This window comes from Heteronotia binoei, chromosome 15 (genome assembly GCF_032191835.1).
Source record: "Heteronotia binoei isolate CCM8104 ecotype False Entrance Well chromosome 15, APGP_CSIRO_Hbin_v1, whole genome shotgun sequence".
In the NCBI taxonomy this organism is placed as follows: Eukaryota; Metazoa; Chordata; class Lepidosauria; order Squamata; family Gekkonidae; genus Heteronotia; species Heteronotia binoei.
The window spans coordinates 49,254,429-49,277,679 of record NC_083237.1 but is presented as its reverse complement, the minus strand read 5'-3'; the positions used below and the strand labels follow the sequence as shown (position 1 = coordinate 49,277,679).

Below are 23,251 nucleotides of genomic sequence, written 5' to 3'. Positions count from 1 at the left end.
TCAATAATATCATTTTGCATGTTTAAAGAACTCATTCTGTACCATCTATAACTTTTAACTCAGCAATCCCTGACTACATCTATTCAATCTCTGCCTGTTGAATATATATTTTTTTTTACTGCGAATGCATTTTTAGTGTCATTTCAAAAGGGAAATAAGAGGGTTCCTGCTTTTCCACAGAAAATTCCTTGGCTGGGCTAACAGCTAAATTATATTCTGTAGACAGGGTGGGACAGAAAGTCTTTTATAAACTGCATTCATTTGCATGCCACTAGGGGCCATCTTCCCACCAAACTGTGGAACTGGCCCCAGATAGAAAATCCCAGGTTGCTTGAGTACCTAGAAATTTGATGCAGGCCACAAAACCTTCCATATGCCATGCTCGTGTGGGTGAGACCTAGAAATGTTACACTTGCTTTTAAACTGGTTTTTGCAAGTTCAGATTCTCACTTAAAAAAAAAAAAAAGAATTATCAGGGGTTACCCCTTGTAAGAGGTGTCTTATTAGACTCTGATCCTAAACAACCAGTATGATGAGTTTCTACTTGGAACCTCTGTTTCTCTCCTCCAACCTTAACACAATGTGTAGATGTAATGGAGAAGGCAGCAATATCAAGGTTCGCATTCAACGTATTGGTGTTACAGGTGGCCAGTTATACGGGATGCTGGGATCAGATTGTCCCATGATGAGACCTTGGTCATGCCAACATCTCCATCTATAGGCAATTTCTGGGAACTGCAATCCAGGCTCATGTCGAATCCAAAGGCACTGTCAAAATGGATTGGCTAAGTGGGGGGCCAGCACTATGTACTGGTAGAGGGACAGACTAGGATCCGGGAGATCCGAGTTCAGATCCTCACTCTGCCACAGAAACTTGCTGTGTGACCATGAGCAAGTCACATATTCTAATTCTAATCTATCTCACAGGATTGATGTAAAGATAACGTTGAGGAGAGAACAAAGTAAGCTGCTTTGGAGTCCTAATTGGAAAAAAAGGGCAGGGGGGTAAATGAACACAAATAAAATGAAGTCAAATAGTCAAACAGAACATTAAGTTGTTAGCTTTGCTTTGGGTGTAAAATGGCCGTGATATGCAACCTTGCTACTTAGTAATGCTGTATATTTATGTGTCAAACATGAAAAAATAAATTATGAACCAATAAATTATGGACAGGGAGAAACTGTGGGATGGGGTTACTTTGCAAGTAGGTCCTGAAAACTGCAGTATGTTTAAAACTGGGTCCTGGATAGTACTGTAAGATTCAAAGAGGGTCCCACTTGCAAAGTCCAGAGAACCATTGGTTGGAGTGAAACACTTATGTGGGGTCAAGCTGGGAAAAATAGTCACCAATTCATCCTTTGTAATGTGGACCGAAGCATTCTGATGACTGATAAATCCCTTTAAGCAGTCATATGATGTGTGCTGGCAAATCAGGTATACCTACTGTCATCCTCTGCGACAGGTAACGCAGAGAGGCTCTTGATAGCTGTATCTCCAGTTTTGAGGATCTGGGATTATTTGTTAGATTTTCAGCTGGTTTTCTTTAATGCACAAGTTGGTTGCTAGGTGCACTTGGGCCATGCTTAGCCTTTCCCACCTCACAAGAAACAAATATCAACCATTTTGGATAATCACTATTGGAGAGAAAAGGCATATCTTGAAAAGGCATGTGTTGGCGGACAGGATCACCTGGTCCATCTGGATTGGGTCCTTGCAACATTTTTAAAATGTCCAAAGGTCACCTCTTAAATGGTGGCATCCACAGGTCTGACTCACAGACACCTTAATGTCTAATTTAGCTCTCAGAGCACTCTTCTGGGATTGTACCAGAAACGACACCTTACAGTAGAAGAGTGCTCACCCTCAAAGGCAGCATGTTCGTAAAATGCTGGGATCGTGCTGTGGAAGGCTAATGCAACAAAGACATGGCCGCCCATAAAACTGCCAAAGTTGAATTGCTGAGTCCAAGGGTGCGGAGCTGAGCTCAAACCAGGATCGCTACCTGATGTTAGGAATGTGGGGGCAGAGGCCCAGCTTGGATTGGACTACTCAAGATCGGACTACTGTAATGCCCTCTACTTGGGGCTACCTTTATGCCGGACCTGGAAGTTGCAGCTAGTGCAGAACGCGGCAGCCAGGCTACTGTTAGGGCTCCCGAAATGGGAGCACATACGGCCGGGGCTGCGCGAACTGCACTGGCTGCCAATTACATACCGAGTCCAGTACAAAGTGTTGGTTATTACCTTTAAAGCCTTGCATGGTCGAGGACCAGCCTACCTGAGGGACCGTCTTTCCCCATATGAACCCCAGAGGGCACTGAGGTCAGTCGGAAAAAATAAAATGACTATCCCTGGGCCGAGAGAGGTCAAGCTCCAGAACACCAGAGCACGGGCCTTCTCAGCTGCGGCCCCGGCCTTATGGAATCAGCTTCCGGAGGAGGTGCGGGCCCTGCGGAACCTTGACCAGTTCCGCAGGGCCTGCAAAACTGTCCTTTTTAAATGAGCGTACACCAGCTGCTGAATTATTGTGATTTAAGGACCCGCCAGTATGGTCCTGTTTCAAGGACCTACATTATCATAGAATTACTTAAACTGGCAGAACCAGCGTCAGAATGTCACCATGCTGCCAGATTAACTTAAATTTAACTTTGAATTTTTATATATTAACTGGTTTTTATAATGTTTAAATGTTTTCATTGTTAACCTTAAGGTTTTTATTTACTATTGTACATGTATAAAAGGTTGTTAGCCGCCCTGAGCCGCCTCGGCGGGGAGGGCGGGATACAAATAAAATTTATTATTATTATTATTATAAAATAGGTGGCAGGAGCTCACAGGTGGATGTAGGAGGCTGCCTTATGTCAAGGCTGAGCATTTTGTGCTTCTGGCCCAGTGTGGGTCACACCCTTCTAAACCTGTTGAAGTCAGAGGGTTAACAATGAGTAACTCTGTTAAGGATTAGAACAAAGTTTGGGTTTGGCGGCGCCTTTAAAACCAACAAAGTTTTAGTCAAGCTATGAGCACCAAATAAAACTTTGTTGATCTTAAAGGTGCTGCAGAACTGAAACTTTGTTCTACTGCTTCAGACCCACACGGCCGCCCATCTGGGCCGGTTGAGATTTGTGCTGTTTTAATTACAACCTTAAAAAAAAATACATAACTGCCCCTGCATTGCTCCAGATGGGCAGCTGTGCTGGTCCGCAGCAAAAAAGTAAGATTCAAGTCCAACGGCATCTTAAAGATCAACAAGATTTCTAGGCTAGATGCTTTGGCGAGTTAAAGCTCCCTGAAGCAGATATACATAAGTATACTCAGGGCTTTTTCTGTAGCAGGAACTCTGTTGCATATTAGGCCACGCACCCCTGATGTAGCCAATCCTCCAAGACCTTACAGGGCTCTTCTTACAGGGCCTACTGTAAGCTCCAGAAAGATTGGCTACATCAGGGGTGTGTGGTATAACATGCAAAGGAGTTCCTGCTACAAAAAAACCCTGAGTATATTTCTGTCTAGCAAAGGGAGATTTCAGTCTCGAAAGCTTCTACCCTGGATACGTTGCTGGTCGAATCATGCACCCCCCACATGAAAGGCAATGATGATTTTTTTTCTGTTTTCCCCTTCCTAAATGGTTTTAATTTTATAAACTCCAGCTAAGGGCAGAAAGCCACTGTGAGGTTTTCTAGCATGAGACCCGCTGCAAGAGCAGAGCCCTTGGGTCTTAACGCAGACCTCCAACATGTGTAGATTCATGGCTCCCATCTTGACCCCCAGGATTGGCATATTTAATTACTGTGTTGAATTTGGTATTTTAAAGGGGCAACAACCCAAACCTATGATCCCCATAGGTTATAATTATTAGGGGGCTGTTTTTGATGTAGAGGAACCAAATTTGCAGCTTAGCTGCTGTTGCCTCAAACCCCTCCCCCCGTTTAAAAATATTTGATGCGAGGTTCAGTTTTATGGGCTCCCAATGAAGGTGCCTCCATTGATTTCAGTGGAGGGGGGGAGGCATTTAGAGGGATTACAGTCCCTTTAATCAGGGGTGTCGAACTCATTTGTTATGAGGGCCAGATCTGACATAAATGAGATCTTGAGGGGTCAGGCCATGTTGGGTTGGGCTGAGTCATGTCGGATGGGGCCATGTGTGTACCTATTTAAGATTAAGTAGCAGAGATATAAATTTTATAAAGGACACAGACAGACACAAATATTTTTTTTTAAAAAAAAACTTAAAACATGCTTAAGACGTTAGCACTCATTGGTCTTAAGAATGCTTTCTTTGAATTTCTCCCATAGGATCTAGGGAACTGGATAAAGGAAGCTGTGGTTCTTGCCTTCCTTCCCCAGGGGACTGGCTGGAGGAGCCTCAAGCAATGGAGAAAATAGAGGCTTTATTCTGTAGCTCCTTAGCAATTGAGCAAGCCCTGCAAAGCAAGCTGTTATGCAGAAGGTAGAAAGAGAGAGAAGGAAGCAGATGACAGCCAATCGCTCGGGGGCCTGATGCTGCCCCCGAGCTGCATGTTTAACACCCCTGCTTTAAATCCTTTTAAAATTCTTCTATCCATCAGTCCCAAAAATTCCAAATATTTGTGGGATTTGGGGGGCTTGGCCATTACAGGTGGATAATATCTGAAATCTATATCTGCCTGAATCAATACCCAGAAAATACTGAGAAGGTATTTAGTGAAACGCATGCCCCTAACGCAGATTTCAAATGGAATCTTTAGTCTCCGATGAGTCTAGAAACTCTTGCTGATTCTGGTTCCAACCAGAAGGGATAGTCTAGGCCAAGATGCTCAGTACAGTTCATCAGTTTAACTCTTTCCAGAAACATCACCTTTAGAGACACAGCAGCAACTGAGCCGGACAGCAGTTATTGTGTCATTGTGTAGCATTTCAACCTGTTCTTAAAATAGTATAAAGACAATTTCAGTCGGATCTTTTCTTGGGTAAAGGCTCGGAATTTGTTATAATTCTTCTCAATAGCAGCCAGCTGAGAATCGGAGGAACGTTGGTGACTCTGGTGACCTATACCAACATCACTGCAGGAACCGACCAGTAGGTCTCCCAGTCCATCTACAAAATATTCTGGGAAGGAGATTTGGAGGGAGAAGAGAAAAACAAGTCAGCCATTCGTGAAACCAATTAACAGAGACACAAAATGTTGGAAGTTTGGCTGGCAAATAAGCTGACAGAGATGGCATGTTAAGGTTTGTGAAACTGGTGGACAGCAACAATTGGGACAAAACGCTGTATTTATGTTTCTCAGGGAATATCATTCTCAAACAAAGGTCCTCACACAAAATTGACTCTTTTCGCTAAAAATAAGGGAGCTCATCCTTCACTCTCGAGATGTGACCAAAACAATCACCACTGCAAGCTGAAGCTTCCATCTAACATAAGAGAAGCCATGTTGGGTCAGGCCAATGGCCCATCCAGTCCAACACTCTGTGTCACACAGTGGCTAAAAAAACCAGGTGCCATCAGAAGGTCCATCAGTGGGGCCAGGGCACTAGAAGTCCTCACACTGTTGCCCCTCCCAAGCATTTAGTATTTGAAAGGGCTTGCTTAGAAAGTTAATTTTCTTATCTGGGAGAAGGAAACCTTGAGAAATCCAAGAATTGCCCATTTAGACAACTTACCTTACCCTGCAACCATAAGGGCCAGCAAGCAACATTCAGCTTTCAAAAGCTGCAGTGTTCAGGATTTTAGAGTCCTGCAGACCAAAGAAGTCTGCTTTCAATAGGCGTTGAAAGGACAAGGATATTACCCTTCCATTTACCTAAGTGAGCCACTCTCTGCAGCTTCGGATCAAAAGCAACACGCCTGCTCTCCTCTGTACGAGCGAGGAAGAAGTTGACCACTCCACCAGTGACCACACATTTGGGAAAGCCTTCCAAGGGATGATAGGAACCTCTTCTGATATGTAGACAGCTGCCATCTTCCCCTTCCTCATAGAAAATTTTAAACTTGAAGTCATTCCCAGTCACATGGCCTCCAATCTATAAGGAAGATTGGGCTGCGTTAGCACTATCCAATCTAGTTATGCAGCCTGATTATAGGGATACTGTTTCAGTCGGAATTTGCATGTTCAGTCTTTTGAGGATACGGGGAATAATCGATGGGTTGGATCCAAGCAGCTTTATCTACCGGTGCAAAAAGAAAGAAGTCACGTCTGACCACTCAAAAAGGCTGCCCTCAGGATGGTGGAATCTACGTGAGACAAAGCCATAGGCTTATAGAAGAGCACTCTCTGTCTCATACAGACCTTTATCAAATTATATACAAAGAAAAAATTCAGATGTCCTTTCCTAATGTGGACACAATCTTGCAGCTATTTCTTAGCTTTATGATCACTAACTGTTCAGGGCAGAGGAGTTTTTCAAGACTCAAAAGAATTAAAACTGAATTAAGGGCCATGATGTCTCAAGAGAGGTTGCCTGCACTGAGCATTCTGTACATTGAGAGTGACAAACAGACAAATTTTGATGAAGTTTTGGATGATTTTGCTATGAGGAAGGCTAGAAAAAAACATTCTTAGTCTTACTGTATTTGATGGTTTAGTTTACTTCTTAATATGTATTTTAAAACTGACTGTTTAATGACAACATAAAATAGAATCTTCTTCGTGGTCTCTGTGCATCACACTTACGGGAGAAAGCGCCAGCGCCGATCACGATCGGTAACTTCAAAGCTGCGGATTTCCGCGCCCCCGTCCCAGTGCGCATGCGCAGACACTCCCCTCCCTGCGCATGCCCACTAGGACCGGAGCGGACATCCCGCCAGTTCTCTTCTGACCGCCGTTGAGTTCAGTCGATCCTCAATACGGTCGGTGGATTTCTTCTTCTTAGCTTCTTCTAGCGGATTCTGAAATATTGGAATATTGCCTTTCGTCTTACGTGAGTGGGGAGGAGAGAGAGCAGCTCTTGTTTGTTATTTTCCTGCTTCCCAGTTCCCCTACCCACCCCCCCCCCCCACTCCCCCTCACCTCCGCCACCGCATGGAAAAGCGGTGGGGATTTTTCAAGAGGTGTGCCAAGTGCGGCAGCAAAATCGCCCCGCCAGACGGTCACACACTCTGTCTGCTTTGCCTAGGAGAGGCACATAGACCAGACTCTTGCGCGGATTGCGCAAAGTTCTCAAGGCAGACGAGGAAGAACCGGGCAGCCCGCCTTGCCACCGCGTTGCTGGAACAGACTCTGTCCTCTCATAAAATGGCGGCTCCGGCAGGGCAAGCGCCGAAGACGTCGGTCGCGGAGGCGGTCGATACCGAAAGGCCCCCTCCCGATATCGATCGTTCCAACAAGAGACCCTCCTCGGTCTCGGCCTCGGACACTTCGACACCGGCAAAGAAACCGAAGACCGACAAATCATCGGCGGAGCCGAAGAAAAAGGGTGAGAAGAGCAAGCACGTCAAACCGACTCCCACTTCTCCTCGGTCTCCGTTGGAGCCGACGGTCCCTCCATTGAAATTGTTCGCGTCCCCGCGCCGTCGAGTGAGTCCCCAGAGACTGCAATCGATGTCGACGCAAGTTATCGTCTCATCGGACTCGGAACGGGATCTTGAATTGGCCCAAGGGTCGGGAGCGGAATCCAGTCCCCTGGACCTTATGGGCGGAGGGAACGAAAGCCCGAAGGACAGGAGCCCCCCGTCGGGGTCGATCGCGGAGTCCACGCCAGGGACGACCGGTCACTCCTCAAAAACGGCCAGCGGGGAATGCACAATCCACGAGCCGTGATCGATCCCGAAGCCCTCGACACCGAAGCGGCTCGGCTGCGAGCGGGAAACGTTCCGAGGAACGCTCCCCCGCCTGTCAAAGCTCCGACGCTGCCTTGGGACCAACGCCAATGGCAGTATTTATACGGTTCGTGCCCGATGCCATCCATGTTTCCTTGGTTTCCCCCACACCGGGTTGATTGGGACCAACGTTCCGAGGCATCTTGTCGGTCGAGGACCTCCTACAGGCCCGAGAAACGCCAACCTTCGGCATCGATCTCAAAACCCCCTGTAGAGGAACCACCTAAGAAAACCCGCTCTCCGCGCTCGACCTCGGACGCTTCGACACCGGAGCATCGAGTGAAACCCTCGACGCCTTCGGACCGCTCGGAATCCCCTGAGGGCTCCACGAGGTCGACGGACGGATCGGTTCATGACTCCCCACAATCGCCGTCCCAGAAAGTCACCGAGGAACAGGCCATATCGCCCTCGGAGGACTTGAAATCTTACGGGGACCTAGTTAAAAGAATGGCGCAATCTTTGTCCCTCCCGACGATTCAGCCACAACCGGAAGTGGACAGACAGCGTTTTCGATATAGTGCAGAGGGACACTTCGACAGCGATAGCCCTCCCTCTTACGAATGTCATGCTCCACACAGCTAAAACTTCCTGGACAAACCTGCGTCCACTCCCATTTCGTCACGCAGGCTTGACCACATGTACCGGATACAGGAGTCTACAGCCGACTTCCTGTTCAATCACCCAAAACCTAATTCTGTGGTTGTAGCATCTTCCTCTAAGGCAAGGAAGACACATACTACTCCTCCGGATAGAGAGGGAAAGAAACTGGACTCTGTTGGACGATGTGTTTACTCAGCAGGTTCGATCGGTCTGAAAGTGGCCAATTACGCGGCCTGTATGGGGCGCTACCAATACGATCTGTGGGACAGACTCTCCACCCTTCTCCCAGGGCTTCCAGAACACAGTAGGAACGCCATTCAGAAGGTACAGAAGGAGGGTATGGGGCTGGCCAAGCAGCAACTGAACTCAGCCAGACACTCAGGGGACATAGCAGCAAAAACCCTCACAACGGGGATCTCACTGAGAAGACACTCCTGGCTGCGATCAACGGCACTGCAAGCTGACACTCAAGCTTACGTGGAGGACCTGCCGTTCGACGGTAATGGGCTGTTTAGCGCTAACACTGATACAGTTCTCCAAGAGATGGATAAAAGTATCCGGACATCTCGTAATTTGGGAGTCCCAGCCTCTTCGCGCCAACAGAATAAACGCCCTTGGTCCAAGCAATGGAACAAAAAACCTTACACGAAGCCGTCAGGTGAACAGCAATGGAGACCGAAAAATACATCCTTCTCCAAGGGACAATATAACCCAAAATCAAAATACTCTCCAACTTCCTCCCAGTCGTCTCGTCAAAAGGGGAATAGGCAACCGAAGCAGGGCCTTTGACTCTGTTCTCCCTTCCTGTTCCCGCCCTTACCCCTTTTTGGACCACACCCGGCTCTGGCCTTTTTACAACGCATGGGCAGCAATAACATCAGACCAGTGGGTTTTGTCGATAGTCCGGCTGGGCTATCAAATAGAATTCCAACAGGAACCAGAGGTTCCAACATTCGTCTATACCACTCCGTCTGTGACACTTCAAAAGGAAGTGACTGTTCTCCTTCAGAAAGGAGCTATAGAAAGGGTCCCGATGGACCAATTGAGCCTGGGCTTCTATTCCCGTTACTTTGCGGTTCCCAAGAGAGACGGCGGGCTCAGGCCTATCATGGACTTGCGGAACCTCAACCTGTACATACCACATCAAAAGTTCCGCATGACGTCTCTACCCAGCATTCTTCCGTTGCTGAATCTAGGGGATTGGATGGCGACACTAGACTTGCAGGATGCTTACTTCCATGTAAGCATCCATCCATCCCACAGGAAATTCCTACGGTTCGCCATCGGGACCATGCACTACCAATACAGGGCACTGCCATTCGGGTTGTCCACAGCCCCCAGAGTTTTTACGAAAACCATGGTAGTCGTAGCGGCACATCTCAGACTACAGGGCGTGGCGGTGTACCCGTACATCGACGATTGGCTTCTAGTGGCCGAATCGGAAACCAGTCTCCTCCGGCACATCGCAATGACCCTCTCCCTTCTAGAGCAGCTCGGCTTGAAGGTAAACGAAGCAAAGTCCAACTTGAAGCCCTCTCGCAGAGTGCAGTTTATAGGGGCGGTCCTGGACACCCAAGTGTGCAAGGCCTTCCTGCCCGAAAAGAGGGCGAAGGACATCATGGATTTGGTGCAGATCTTCCTAGAGAGCAAATTTGTCTCTGCCCTTCAGGTGCAGCGGATGTTGGGCCTGATGGCATCCACTACTGCGGTGCTGACTTTCGCCAGATTCCACATGCGAACCCTCCAGCTGTGGTTCCTGGGGATCTTCAATTGCATGAAAGACTCCCCCCATCGCAAATTGTTTGTTCCGGAAGGTGTTCTCAGGTCTCTGCTCTGGTGGCAACACAAGCGCAACCTACTGCAGGGGGCCCCCTTTCACAAGCCACGGCCCACCGTCACTCTGACCACAGACGCATCTCTGTGGGGGTGGGGAGCTCACGTGAATGGACTATGTGTGGGCGACGGATGGCCCAGGGACCATCTCCAATACCACATCAATTTCCTGGAGCTCCTGGCGATCCATCACGCCCTTCTCTCGTTCCGCCACCAGTTGACGGGACAGACTGTTGCGGTGCTGACAGACAACACTACTGCACTGGCGTATATAAACCGTCAAGGAGGCACAGTGTCTCGGAAACTTTGCTTGCTAGCTCTGCGGATATGGGAGATCTGCAGAGAAATGGACACAACCTTGACTGCAGCCCATCTGCCGGGAGATCAGAATGGGTGCGCGGATTTTCTCAGCCGAGGGGGAGCTCCCATACACGAGTGGGAACTCAATTGGACCTTCCTTCAACCGGTCTTCCAGAGATGGGGGACTCCGGACATAGATGTCTTCGCCACCCGCGACAACAGAAAGTGCAAGAATTTCTGTTGTCGGGGGGGGAGGGACCCTCTATCGTTGGGGGACGGACTTCTGCTACCCTGGGACAATCGCCATGTCTACATGTTTCCCCCGATCCCTCTTCTAGTTCGGGTGGTACAGAAGATATACAGGGAACGCCCGAGCGGCGTTCTGATCACCCCATGGTGGCCGAGACAACACTGGTTCACTCACATCCTAAGACTATCCGAGGGGGTTTTTCATCAGTTTCCCCCTGTGCCAGATCTTCTACTTTCAGAGCAGGGACGAGTGGTTCACCACGATGTCCCACATCTGAAATTGACGGCGTGGAGACTACGATGACTGCTCTGTCAGAAAGGGTTCAACATGTGCTCCTTAATTGTAGACGTGAGTCTACAAGGAAGTCTTACGCTTATAAATGGGACTGTTTCGCTCACTTCGTCTCTGAGTCCAGGGGCGACCCCAGGACTACAGGCCTTCCGGGCATTCTTGACTTTCTCATTACCTTGCTAGATAAAGGGCTGTCGGTGTCCTCGATTCGAGTATACCTGGCGGCCATTTCTGCCAATCACGAGCGCATTGACGGCCACTCGGTGTTTACTCACCCGACCACGAAGGACTTCCTTAAGGGACTGCTGCGTTTGTACCCTGCGGTTAGGAAACCGACCCCTACTTGGGACTTGCCAGGTGTCCTAGAAGCCCTTACGGGCAAGCCCTTTGAACCCATGGCCACGTGCTCGTTGCAGCTGCTGTCTTGGAAAACGGCATTCCTGGTAGCTATTACTTCGGCTCGGAGGGTGGGGGAACTGGCAGCTCTAAGATGTGATGACCCCTATCTTCAGTTCCGACCAGACGGGGTGCGGTTACGCCCCGATGTGACTTTTCTGCCTAAGGTGGTGTCCTCCTTTCATCTAAATAAGGACATCTGCCTGCCAGTGTACTTCCCAAACCCGTCTACGGGGTCGGAGCGTAGGCTTCATGCTCTAGATGTTAAAAGAGCGCTTTCCTTTTACTTGCATAGGGTAAAACCTTCACGTAAGGACCCTCGGCTCTTCCTCTCCTATGCTCCGGCTTCGCTAGGACAGAGGGTTTCCTCTCAGAGATTATCAAAATGGTTGACAGAGACTATCAAGCTCTGCTACCTACTTCGGAAGCAGCCTCTGCCGGGGCCGGTCAAGGCTCACTCCACAAGGGCAATGGCCACCTCTGCGGCATTTATGAAAGGGGTGCCGTTGCGGGACATTTGCAAGGCGGCTACCTGGTCCTCTCCGCATACGTTTATAAGACATTATGCGCTGGACCTCCCGTGGGACCGTGGTTCGTCTGTGGGCCGTGCAGTTTTGCAGTCGCTGACCTGTTGACGGACCGGGCAACCCTCCTCCAGGTAGGCTGTTAGCTTGCTAATCTCCCGTAAGTGTGATGCACAGAGACCACGAAGAAGATAAACAGGTTTCCTACCTGTAACTGATGATCTTCGAGTGGTCATCTGTGCAGTCACACTACCCGCCCACCTTCCCCACTGCTGCGGGTCCGTCTACAGGGCTTATGCAGCGGTCAGAAGGAACTGGCGGGATGTCCGCTCCGGTCCTAGTGGGCATGCGCAGGGAGGGGAGTGTCTGCGCATGCGCACTGGGACGGGGGCGCGGAAATCCGCAGCTTTGAAGTTACCGATCGTGATCGGCGCTGGCGCTTTCTCCCGTAAGTGTGACTGCACAGATGACCACTCGAAGATCATCAGTTACAGGTAGGAAACCTGTTTTTCTAAAAGTGCCACACTGTCAGGTAATCATGATCATATTATTTAAACTTCCCAGGCAATAGAATTTGTAAACCCCTCACTGGCTCTTTCCCTTCCCTCCTACCTCTCCCCCAAAGTAAAAGTGTGCTTGCAAAAAAAAACTTATACGAGGAATAAAACATTGTTGGTTTTAAATAGGAGGCTCAATTTTTTCCTCTCTCTGTCTCTTTCTCCCCCCCCCCCTCTTTCTCTCTGAAGAAAAAAGTGTACTTACACACAAAACTTGTAACAGGAATAAAGCACTGTTGGTCTTAAAAAGGGGACTCCATCTCTCTCTCTCTTCCCCTCCCACTCATCTTTCCTCCCTCCTCTCTAAAGAAGTGTGCTTTCACACAAAAGCTTTTACCTGGAATAAAACATTGTTGGTCTGCTGCCATGGGACACCATTTTCTCTCTCTTTCTCTGGCTCTTTCTTCCTTCACAGAGAAGGAGGGGAAGGAGCCCTCAGCCAACTGAGAAAAGGCTTTCTTTCTCTCCTCTATGAAGCTGGAAATAGGAGAGACTAGGCAAAAGGAGCCACAATGCAAGAAACAGGAAGTAGGAAGCAGCAGACAGCCAGTTGCTTGGCACACTGGATAGGACCCCTGCAGGAGCCAGAGGTGGGCTGTGGGCTGTATGTTTGACACCCCTGGTTTAAATGGTTAAAAGCCATTTCATTAATCTCTTTTGCTCCAAAATAATATTGGTTTTTAATCAGGCTATTTCAGTAGCAGAATCAGATCCTAAAAATAAAATAAAATTGAATGTTGGCCTGGAGGTAGGGCGTATCCCGGCTGTGGTGTATTCCTGGGCTCACTTACAATAGTGAACTTAGTCATCACAAGGGATGGGCATGAACCTACCTACAATCCAAAATTTATAACTAAAATAGCCTGGGTCATAGTTTGCAAGCTGAATTCTGTGCGATCACGCCTCAGTGACCCTCCCATGACCCTCCATCCGGTTTTTGGAGGTTCAGGCGTCTCGCAGTGGGGCATGCTTGCAGCGCCTGTGGCAGACACATGGGGGCTAATCACAATCATCAAAGCAACAGGGAGGATGGGCTTCTGTAGCCCTGGAAGCAGGGCATTTTTTGTAGCAGGAACTCCTTTGCATATCAAAGGCCATAAGGGCCCTGCGGGATCTTTCACAATTCTGGAGGGCCTGTAAAACTGAACTGTTTCAACAGGCCTTCAACACCTGAATCCAGGAGAGAACCACGACCTCTCACCGCTGAGGAGCTACGAATATCATGGAATCATTAACAGAAAAAAGAAATATCCCGCCATATCAAAGTGTATAGCGCCACAAAATGTTTTAAATGTATTTTATTGGTTTTAAATTGTTTTATATAATTGATTGTCAGCCGCCCTGAGTCCGCTTGCAAAGACGGCGGGATATAAATTTAAATTTATTTATAAATTTAATTATAAGACCATACCCCCTGATGCAGCTAATCCTCCGAGAGTTTACGGTAGGCCCTGTACTAAGAGCCTTGTAAGCTCTTGGAGGATTGGCTATATCAGGGGTGTTTGGCCTAATATGCAAAGGAGCTCCTGCTACAAAAAAAGTGCTGTCTGGAAACATCAATGGTGGCCCTCCAAAGCTCAACAGGCAGTGCTGGCCACCAATAAGAGAGCTCCCATTCTGTCTATTGTATGTGAGCAGTCACTGTTTTCCATCAACAGAAGGCACACTGTGGTTTAGTTAGAGATAGAGAAGTAAGGAAACTGGAAGTAATTCCTCCTGTGAACAATGGGGTTGAGGTGTTCGGTGCTTACTAAGAGCTCCAAGGAACTCTCCTTCTGCTGACTCCAAACAGAGGGGCTAAGCTTCATTGGTTCCTTGGCTGAGGTTCCTCCCCGCCCTTGGGCTTTGTGACTAGCTGTGGCTGGCTGAAATTGTGTGAGGTGAAGAGGACTCAAGGCTCTGAGCTACCTCTCTCTCTGCTCCCACTGGGCTGAGGGGCTTAGCTGCTGGTTGTCTTGCAAGAACACCCGAGATAAAAACAGGGATGAAGCCGAGTGTAGTGTAGAATGCTATTTAAGAGACAGGGTTGAACCAGGATTAAAGGTCTAGAAGAAGAAGAAGAAGATATTGGATTTATATCCCTCCCTCCGCTCCGAAGAGTCTCAGAGCGGCTCACAATCTCCTTTACCTTCCTCCCCCACAACAGACACCCTGTGAGGTGGGTGGGGCTGGAGAGGGCTCTCACAGCAGCTGCCCTTTCAAGGACAGAGTCTCAGAGCGGCTCACAATCTCCTTTACCTTCCTCCCCCACAACAGACACCCTGTGAGGTGGGTGGGGCTGGAGAGGGCTCTCACAGCAGCTGCCCTTTCAAGGACAGAGTCTCAGAGCGGCTCACAATCTCCTTTACCTTCCTCCCCCACAACAGACACCCTGTGAGGTGGGTGGGGCTGCAGAGGGCTCTCACAGCAGCTGCCCTTTCAAGGACAACCTCTGCCAGAGCTATGGCTGACCCAAGGCCATACTAGCAGGTGCAAGTGGAGGAGTGGGGAATCAAACCCGGTTCTCCCAGATAAGAGTCCGCACACTTAACCACTACACCAAACTGGCTGAGAATCACCCATAAACAAAATCAATGGATAAATAATCAATGGATAAATAAAAGGGCAGGACTTTCCCCCCTCTGGGCTTGCTGGAAACCCCTAGTCCTGGATATTGCCCAAATTTCCATACCACATCCAAGTTGGTGTTCTCCAGAACTTCAACCAGTTTCTCGATCTTGGTGTTTTTGGTGAAGAGGTAGTCATCATCCACCCAGAGGTAGTATTTGGTTGTCACCTGAGAGATAGCAAGGTTTCTCCCTGCAAACCAGCCCTGATAAGATGAAACAAACCAGGGCAAAGGAAGAAAAAAACACACAATAAAACCTGTTTCTTGCCATTGGGCAACACAATCCTCTGCTCCCCTTGACCCCAGTAGCTCACAACAGTCTGAAACCCTTCAAATTCAATATACAACCCTGCAACCACTCAATACTTTACACTCTGTGATCTTCTTCGTGGTCTCTGTGCATCACACTTGTGGGATACTGCGCCTGCGCTGGTCCCCGATCGGTATCTGTAAGAAAGCCCGGGAAAGATTTCCGTGGACGGCGCCACTGGGCATGCGCCGGCGTCCCACTGCGCACGCCCAACGGCGCCACCGCGGCAATCCCACCAGTTCCTTTCTGACCGCTGCGCGAAGAGCTGCGTTTTTCCTCGTGTTCCCGGTCGGTGAGCTTTGGGTTTTTTCTACCCCCTTTTGCCCTGAGCCTCCTGTAAATATTAGCCTGTTTATTGTTTTTCTGTAGTGTAGTAGTTAGTTAGTTCCGTAGTTAGTTAGTAAAAAAAAAAAAAAGTGCGTTGTTGTTCGGGTGCGTGTCGTGGCGGGGTTTTTGTCCTCCGGGACTTCCCCCCCTCTCGCCCCTAGTTTTTTTCCTCCTCTCAGAGGACTCTGAGAGGTCATTCCCAGTGACCGCTGTCTATGGACAGTCGTTGGGGGTTCTTTAAGAGGTGCCAGGCCTGCGGGAAGAAAATCGCCCCTCCCGACGGCCATTCTCTGTGCCTGCTCTGCCTCGGCGAAGGACACCGCGTGGAAGCCTGCCCGCACTGCCTCCGCTTTTCGAAGCAGACCAGAAAGAACAGGGCGGCTAGACTCTCGGCCGCGCTAACTGCCTCGGCACTTCGCCCTCCGAAACAATCGGCGTCTTCCTCGGCATCGGTACCGAAAATGGCTGCCGCCCAAACTCCGAAGGCCCCATCGGCCGATGCGGCCCCGGTCGATGTCCCACAGAAGGAGCAACAGTCGGCAAAATGGGCCCCCGACGAGTCGGTCGAGCGGCCTCAGAAGAAACGAAGAGAGGATCCGGGACGTGAATCCTCTAAGAAGGCGAAGAGCAAGGAGAAGCGAAAACGGCCACGCTCTCCTCCGCCTCCCTCCGACGTGTCGGCACCGATCGGCACCGAACCAGTGAGAAGGGTTTCCCCCTCTCCTCTCCGCACCCCCGCTACTCCAGGGGTTAGCGCGAGAAGGCAACGCAGCCCTCCAACACCAAGGGCTAGCGGTCATCGGCCACGCAGCCCTCCAACTCCACGGGCTAGCGCGCATCGGCATCGCAACTCACCGACGCCTGGGCCCAGCGACCATCGGCTACAGCCCTCAACACACGAAGTGGAGATCGACCTAACCCGTCGGTCTCCATCGGTGGCATCTCGTCGGCGGAGCTTCGACTCGGCATCGGACGTCGAGTCACTACCACCGGTCGACGTGACAACGCCTGCGGCGCCCAAGCGCGTGAGACCAAGGGAGCCTTCAGTCGAGCCACGCCACTACCCAGCGATGCCGCACTGGGAGCACCATCGGTGGCAATCGACGTATCCCTGCTGCCCCCAATATCACTGGCACCAGCCACTCGACCACCCGGACTGGGAGCATCGATCTGAGCTATCCTCGTTCTCCAGGACATCGCATCGGTCCAAGCAACCTCAGGGATCGGCCCCGATTCCTCACGACAAACGCGTCACACCGACGGAGCCCCCACGCCGAACACCGACACCGACACGGTCGCCACGAAGGGAGCCATCACCACGCCTATCGGAGCGCTCGGGCCGAGGAGAGTCCTCGCCGTCGGGGTCGGAGAGCGACGAGGAGAGATCCTGGGAGCCCTCACCGGATCCCAACACGTCAGAAGACCTCCCAGTCTCGCCCTCTGAGGACCTACGTTCCTACGCGGAAATGATCAAGAGAATGGCAGCGACCATCTCCCTGCCCATCTCTCAACCCAAGCCAACCGTGGATGATAGTGTTTTTGATATCGTCCAGCGGGACACGTCTCCAGCCGTCTCTCTCCCTATGACCAAAGTCATGCTCCAGGCGCTCAAGGACCCGTGGAAGAAACCATCTTCGGCACCGGTGTCTTCAAGGAAACTGGACCACATGTACAAGGTCCAGGAGGCGGGGGCTGAATTTTTGTTCACACATCCAAAACCAAACTCAGCCATCGTCTCCTCTTCCTCGAGGTCACGCAGGGTGCATTCTACCCCCCCTGACAAGGAGGGGAAGAAACTCGACGCCATGGGGAGGAAGATCTACTCGGCGGGGTCCCTCGGCGCCAAGGTATCGAACTATACGGCCTGTATGGCCAGATACCAATACGCCATGTGGGAGCAACTGTCCCCCCTCCTGTCTTTCCTACCGGATGACAAGAAAACCACTGCCAAGGCACTGCTGCACGAAGGCCAGAAGGTCGCAAAGCAACAACTAACGGCGGCCAAGCACCTAGTGGACGTTTCGGCCTCGGCAATCATGTCCGCCGTCTCCATCCGCAGGCACTCCTGGCTGAGATCGACCGCCCTGCAACAAGACACCAGGGCGCTCATCGAAGACCTGCCATTCGAGGGGGACGGACTCTTTAGTTCCACCACAGATAACGCACTGCAGGAACTGGACAAGAACCTCAAGATCTCCAGGAGCCTTGGGGTGCAGCCACTTCCCAGACAACCCAGAGCCAGACAGTGGAGCAGGTCCTGGTCGAGAAAAACTCCACATAAGCCATCCTCGGACCAACAGTGGCGACCACGCCCTCCACAGCCCGACAAGCAGGCTTACTTGGGGAACAACAGAGGCCGCTACAGTGCCCAGCCATCAGGCAAGCCTAAAGGCACCCGCCCCCCCAAGCAGGGGCTTTGACTTTCCTGCACCACGCTTCGTTGCCACCACCCAGCCCACTATCCGTCTGCGCCCTTTCCTGCCTGCCTGGGAGCTGGTCTCCTCAGACAGGTGGGTCCTTTCCATCATCCAAGAGGGCTACAAAATAGACTTTGCTCAGATTCCAACCCAGTCAGTGGTGATCACCACCCCCCCATCCCCACCTCTGCTGGCGGAGGTGGACACCCTCCTACAGAAACAAGCCATAGAGGAAATACCATCGGAGGACAGAACGGGTGGGTTCTATTCCCGCTACTTCCTAGTCCCAAAGAGGGATGGGGGACTAAGACCCATCATGGACCTCCGGAATCTGAACAAATTCATCCTGTATCGAAAATTCAGGATGTCCACACTGCAGTCCATCCTGCCCCTCATCAACCAAGGAGATTGGATGGCCACCCTAGACCTAAAGGATGCTTACTTTCACATCAGCATCCACCCAGAGTTCAGAAGGTTTCTCAGGTTTGCGGTAGGCCCACAACACTTCCAGTTCACAGCACTACCCTTCGGGCTCTCCACGGCACCCAGGGTGTTCACAAAAATGATGAGTGTCGTGGCCGCCTACCTGCGGCTGCAGGGGGTGATAGTCTTCCCATACATAGACGACTGGCTCCTGGTAGCCAATTCAAGGGAAAGTCTGTCTACCCACATCGCAGCCACACTGCACCTTCTCGATGCCCTGGGTCTGCAGGTCAATCTGGAAAAATCAAAGCTCACTCCATCAAGGACAGTGCAGTTCATAGGGGCGGTGCTGGACACAAACCTCCATCGAGCATTTCTCCCCGCCCAGAGGGCAGAGGACATCACCAACTCAGTACAGTTGCTCCGGAGCCAAGGCTGGGGCACAGTAAAGCAGCTTCAGCGGATGCTGGGGCTGATGGCAGCAACGACAAGCGTGCTTCTTTACGCGAAACTGAGGATGAGAGACCTACAGCTATGGTTTCTTCGTCAGTTTCGCCCGAACAAAGACTCACCTCGAAAGAGGTTCACTATTCCCCCTACGACGCTCCAATCGCTCCAGTGGTGGGAGTCCAGAGACAATATCTGCCAGGGAGCTCCCTTCCACCTCCCACCGCCCTCAGTGACCATCACCACGGATGCCTCCCAGTGGGGCTGGGGCGCCCACATGGAAGGCCTGTGTGTGGGGGGCCCGTGGCCTCCCAAGCTGGCAGTGCACCATATAAACTACCTAGAACTGCTAGCGGTTCATTTTGCCCTTCATTCCTTCCGCCCAAAGCTGATAGGGAGGACGGTGGCACTACTCACAGACAACACCACCGCTCTGGCGTACATCAACAGGCAGGGTGGGACAGTGTCCCGCCGCCTCTGTGCATTGGCGATAGACTTGTGGACGGAATGCATCCAGCACGACGTCTTCGTGAAGGCCGCACACCTTCCAGGGGTCCTCAACATTCAAGCGGACTCCTTGAGCAGGGGGGGAGCCTCCCCACACGAGTGGGAACTTCAGTGGCGATTCCTACAGCCAGTCTTCCAGCTCTGGGGATACCCACAGCTGGATGCCTTTGCCACGGCAGACAACAAGAAGTGCCCCATGTTCTGCTCCAGAGGGGGTGCAGACCCCGCATCCCTGGGGGACGGGCTCCTCATCCCGTGGGAGGGCCGCTTCCTCTATCTGTTCCCTCCTCTCCCTCTGCTGACCAGGGTAATAAACAAGTTAGCGAGGGAGAGGCCACGCTGTATCCTGGTGACCCCCTGGTGGCCCCGCCAGAACTGGTTCGCCTCCCTACTGACCCTGTCGGGGGGAAACTTCTACCACTTCCCAGCGGAACCAGACCTCCTGTCGTCCCAACGGGGGCTGGTGCTACACCACAACGTGCCACACCTGAAACTGACAGCGTGGCACATAGATCCTTAGAGTTCTCGGGTAGGGTCCAGGAGGTCCTGTTAAATAGCAGGAAGCCCTCCACCAGAGCATCCTATGACAGGAAGTGGAAGAGGTTCTCGGACTTCATGGCTGGCCGGCCAGTCGCACCTAGGGAGGCAGGCCTGCCGGCAGTCTTTGACTTTTTGGTGTCCCTAGTAGACGCAGGCCTGGTGTTTTCCTCCATTAAGGTCTACCTGGCAGCCATTTCTGCCTTTCACGAACCTGTGGGCGGGTACTCTGTCTTCGCCCACCCCCAGTCCAAGAAGTTCATGAAGGGGCTATTTAGGCTGCATCCACCATCCAAGCTCCCCACCTCGCCGTGGGATTTGTCACTAGTCCTAGACAGACTAACCAGGCGTCCCTTCGAACCCATGGCCTCATGCTCCCTGCAGCTTCTGTCCTGGAAGACTGCTTTCTTAGTGGCCATCACCTCCGCGCGCCGTGTGGGGGAACTCACGGCGATGCGTTGTGACTACCCCTACCTAGCCTTCAGAGAGTCTGGCGTCTCCCTGGCCCCTGATATCAACTTCCTCCCTAAGGTGCCCTCCCAATTCCACCTCAATTTGGAAGTGTGGCTGCCCGCCTTTTTCCCGAACCCCTCCTCGGACGAGGAGCGGAGGCTACACTCCCTAGACGTTAGGCGTGCCCTGCTTTTTTACCTAAGCCGATCTAAGTCCTTTCGCAGGGACCAGCAGTTATTCGTTTCATACACTGCGCCCAGACTGGGTGACAAGATTTCTTCACAGAGATTCTCGAAGTGGTTGACAGAGACCATCAAGCTCTGCTACCTCCTAGCGAAGAGGCCACTGCCTGGACCTGTGCGTGGCCACTCCACACGAGCGATGGCGACATCGGTGGCGTTCCTGAAGGGCGTGTCTTTGGCTGATGTCTGCAAAGCTGCTACCTGGTCTTCCCCGCATGCTTTCATGAAGCACTATGCGAAGAGGTACAAGGACTCCTTGAAGAAATCCCTTAACACCTGTCACATCAACCATCACCAGTGGTCTGACCTAGCCTCAGATCGCAAAGCATGGAGGCACACCATCCACCAGGCTGTCTCTTCCTTTGAGAACGCACGCATAGCTGGTCTTGAGGACAAAAGGAGATTGAGGAAGAATCGCACTGCTACAGGACCAACCCTAAATCAGACTTTTCCCTGCAGCCGCTGTGGCCGGACCTGCCTGTCCCACATTGGTCTTGTCAGCCACCAGCGAGCCTGCAGCAAACGTGGACTATTGCACCTTTCTTAAATCTTCGTTCGCGAAGCCAAGCCGAGAGAGAGAGAGATGCGTTGGACGTACATGCTCAGCAGAGAACCCGGTTGGGGACTGCGGTGCTACAATCTGTCATCTCCGGTTGACCGTCTTCCCACCTCCAGGTATGCCTTGCTTGCTAATCTCCCACAAGTGTGATGCACAGAGACCACGAAGAAGATAGACAGGTTGCTTACCTGTAACTGTAGATCTTCGAGTGGTCATCTGTGCATTCACACTACCCACCCTCCTTCCCCACTGCTGACGGTCTCCCTTCCTTAGGGGCTTTCAGCGGTCAAGAAGGAACTGGTGGGATTGCCGCGGTGGCGCCGTTGGGCGTGCGCAGTGGGACGCCGGCGCATGCCCAGTGGCGCCGTCCGCGGAAATCTTTCCCGGGCTTTCTTACAGATACCGATCGGGGACCAGCGCAGGCGCAGTATCCCACAAGTGTGAATGCACAGATGACCACTCGAAGATCTACAGTTACAGGTAAGCAACCTGTCTTTCCCTTTTACCCTTGTTGAGTCTCCAGTGGCAGCAGCACATAAAATGGCTGCCTGGGTGGCAAGCGTTTGTTAAAGAGCTCTTTCCTCAGTGCTTTCCCCATCCACTGGGAAGCTTAAGGAAGCAATTTCACCTGTCCCCTGGGCACTGCTCTGGAACTAAACATCCTAGGTGGTAATTGCATAAGAGCTAGACACGTGCAGCACAAGTCCTATGTAGACAAAGAAACTGTAACACCTTCACTCAAAAGACGGTTTTTTCTTCACATACACACCCTTTTATTTATTTGTTTGACTTTTAACATCCAGTCCGGGTGGAAAATGAGGGAGGCTGGATTTAACTTGGAGCGGTGGCACTGAAGAAGAACATGTTACATGCCTGTAAACCTACTATACAATGGTATGCTCAAGCTACCCCCACCCTTCGTGGAGGGATCAGAGACTTGGAGGAATTAAATGCTAGAGAGACTTCAGGGAGGAACTCCAGGAAGAATCTCCAGGAAAAGCTTCTCTAACCTGGCCTGGCTTGGTCAGTGGATGGGGAAAAGACAGGTGATTAAAAACTCCTGGAAGCAAGGAGGACGGTCCCTCCTTTGTGCTGAGTCCATCAGAGCAGACAGAACTCTCAACTGAGGTCTGAGGGAGGCAGCCATTTTAACTATGTGTGGGCCTGAAGAGCTGGAGAGAGCGCCAAGGTAATTGTCTGTCAAGATTACAACTGGATATACAACAGGAGGCTGGATTTAACTTGGAGTGGTGGCACTGAAGAAGAACATACTACATGCGTGTAAATCCACACAGACCAAAGGCATGTGTATGACAAGTGAACCATTTGAGAGGATGCAGCCCAAGGATGACAAGTTCAACATGAACTACAGCCCGTCAAGTATCCCTCTGCTGCAGAGACATCGAAATGCCCAGGACTGCCAACCTCAACAGTAGCCAAGATTGGGACTTCAGGTGAAGTCCAAAAAGAGAAGCACCAGGCGCAGCTACCTTTCCATAGGGCATGATATAATGCTCGACACTGGCCTCCTCAATCTTCTCTGGATGCTCACTGTCATCTGCCACAATCAGCTTGATGTCTGGGTAAAACTGTCTTATGCTCTTAATGAGGATCCTCAGCTTGTGGTACCGCATGAAAGTCTTGATGGTAATGGTCACAAGATCCCGGATATTGTTACCTGCAGCATAAAGAGGAGCAGGGCTAAAAGCCAGTGCATACAATCTGAAACTGATGCAGGTTTGTTTCCTTTTGCCTGAGAGTCTTATATAAGCAGCTAACACACTACGGATTAGAAAGTGTTCATTTGCTCACAATTAACAGCAGGGGTCCCCAACCCCCTTTGAACCTGGAGGTACATTTGTAATTCTGACACAGC

The 23,251-nt window shown here is 51.0% G+C and overlaps 1 protein-coding gene across 2 annotated transcripts in view; it reads right to left on the bottom strand.

The window, feature by feature from the left end:
• Nucleotides 1-4,845: 4,845 nt before the first annotated feature.
• Nucleotides 4,846-23,251, bottom strand: part of LOC132582918 (beta-1,4 N-acetylgalactosaminyltransferase 2-like) — a 117,189-nt gene continuing 98,783 nt past the window's right edge. The window contains exons 8-11 of one of the 2 annotated variants that reach the window (XM_060254567.1): nucleotides 22,866-23,053; nucleotides 15,217-15,357; nucleotides 5,780-5,999; nucleotides 4,846-5,085 (exon numbers count right to left, since the gene is read on the bottom strand). In XM_060254567.1, coding sequence (XP_060110550.1) covers nucleotides 4,871-5,085; nucleotides 5,780-5,999; nucleotides 15,217-15,357; nucleotides 22,866-23,053 — 764 coding nt within the window. In that variant the 3' untranslated portion in view covers nucleotides 4,846-4,870. The remainder of the gene's footprint in view (nucleotides 5,086-5,779; nucleotides 6,000-15,216; nucleotides 15,358-22,865; nucleotides 23,054-23,251) is intronic. The other variant, XM_060254568.1, reaches the window with a different exon arrangement.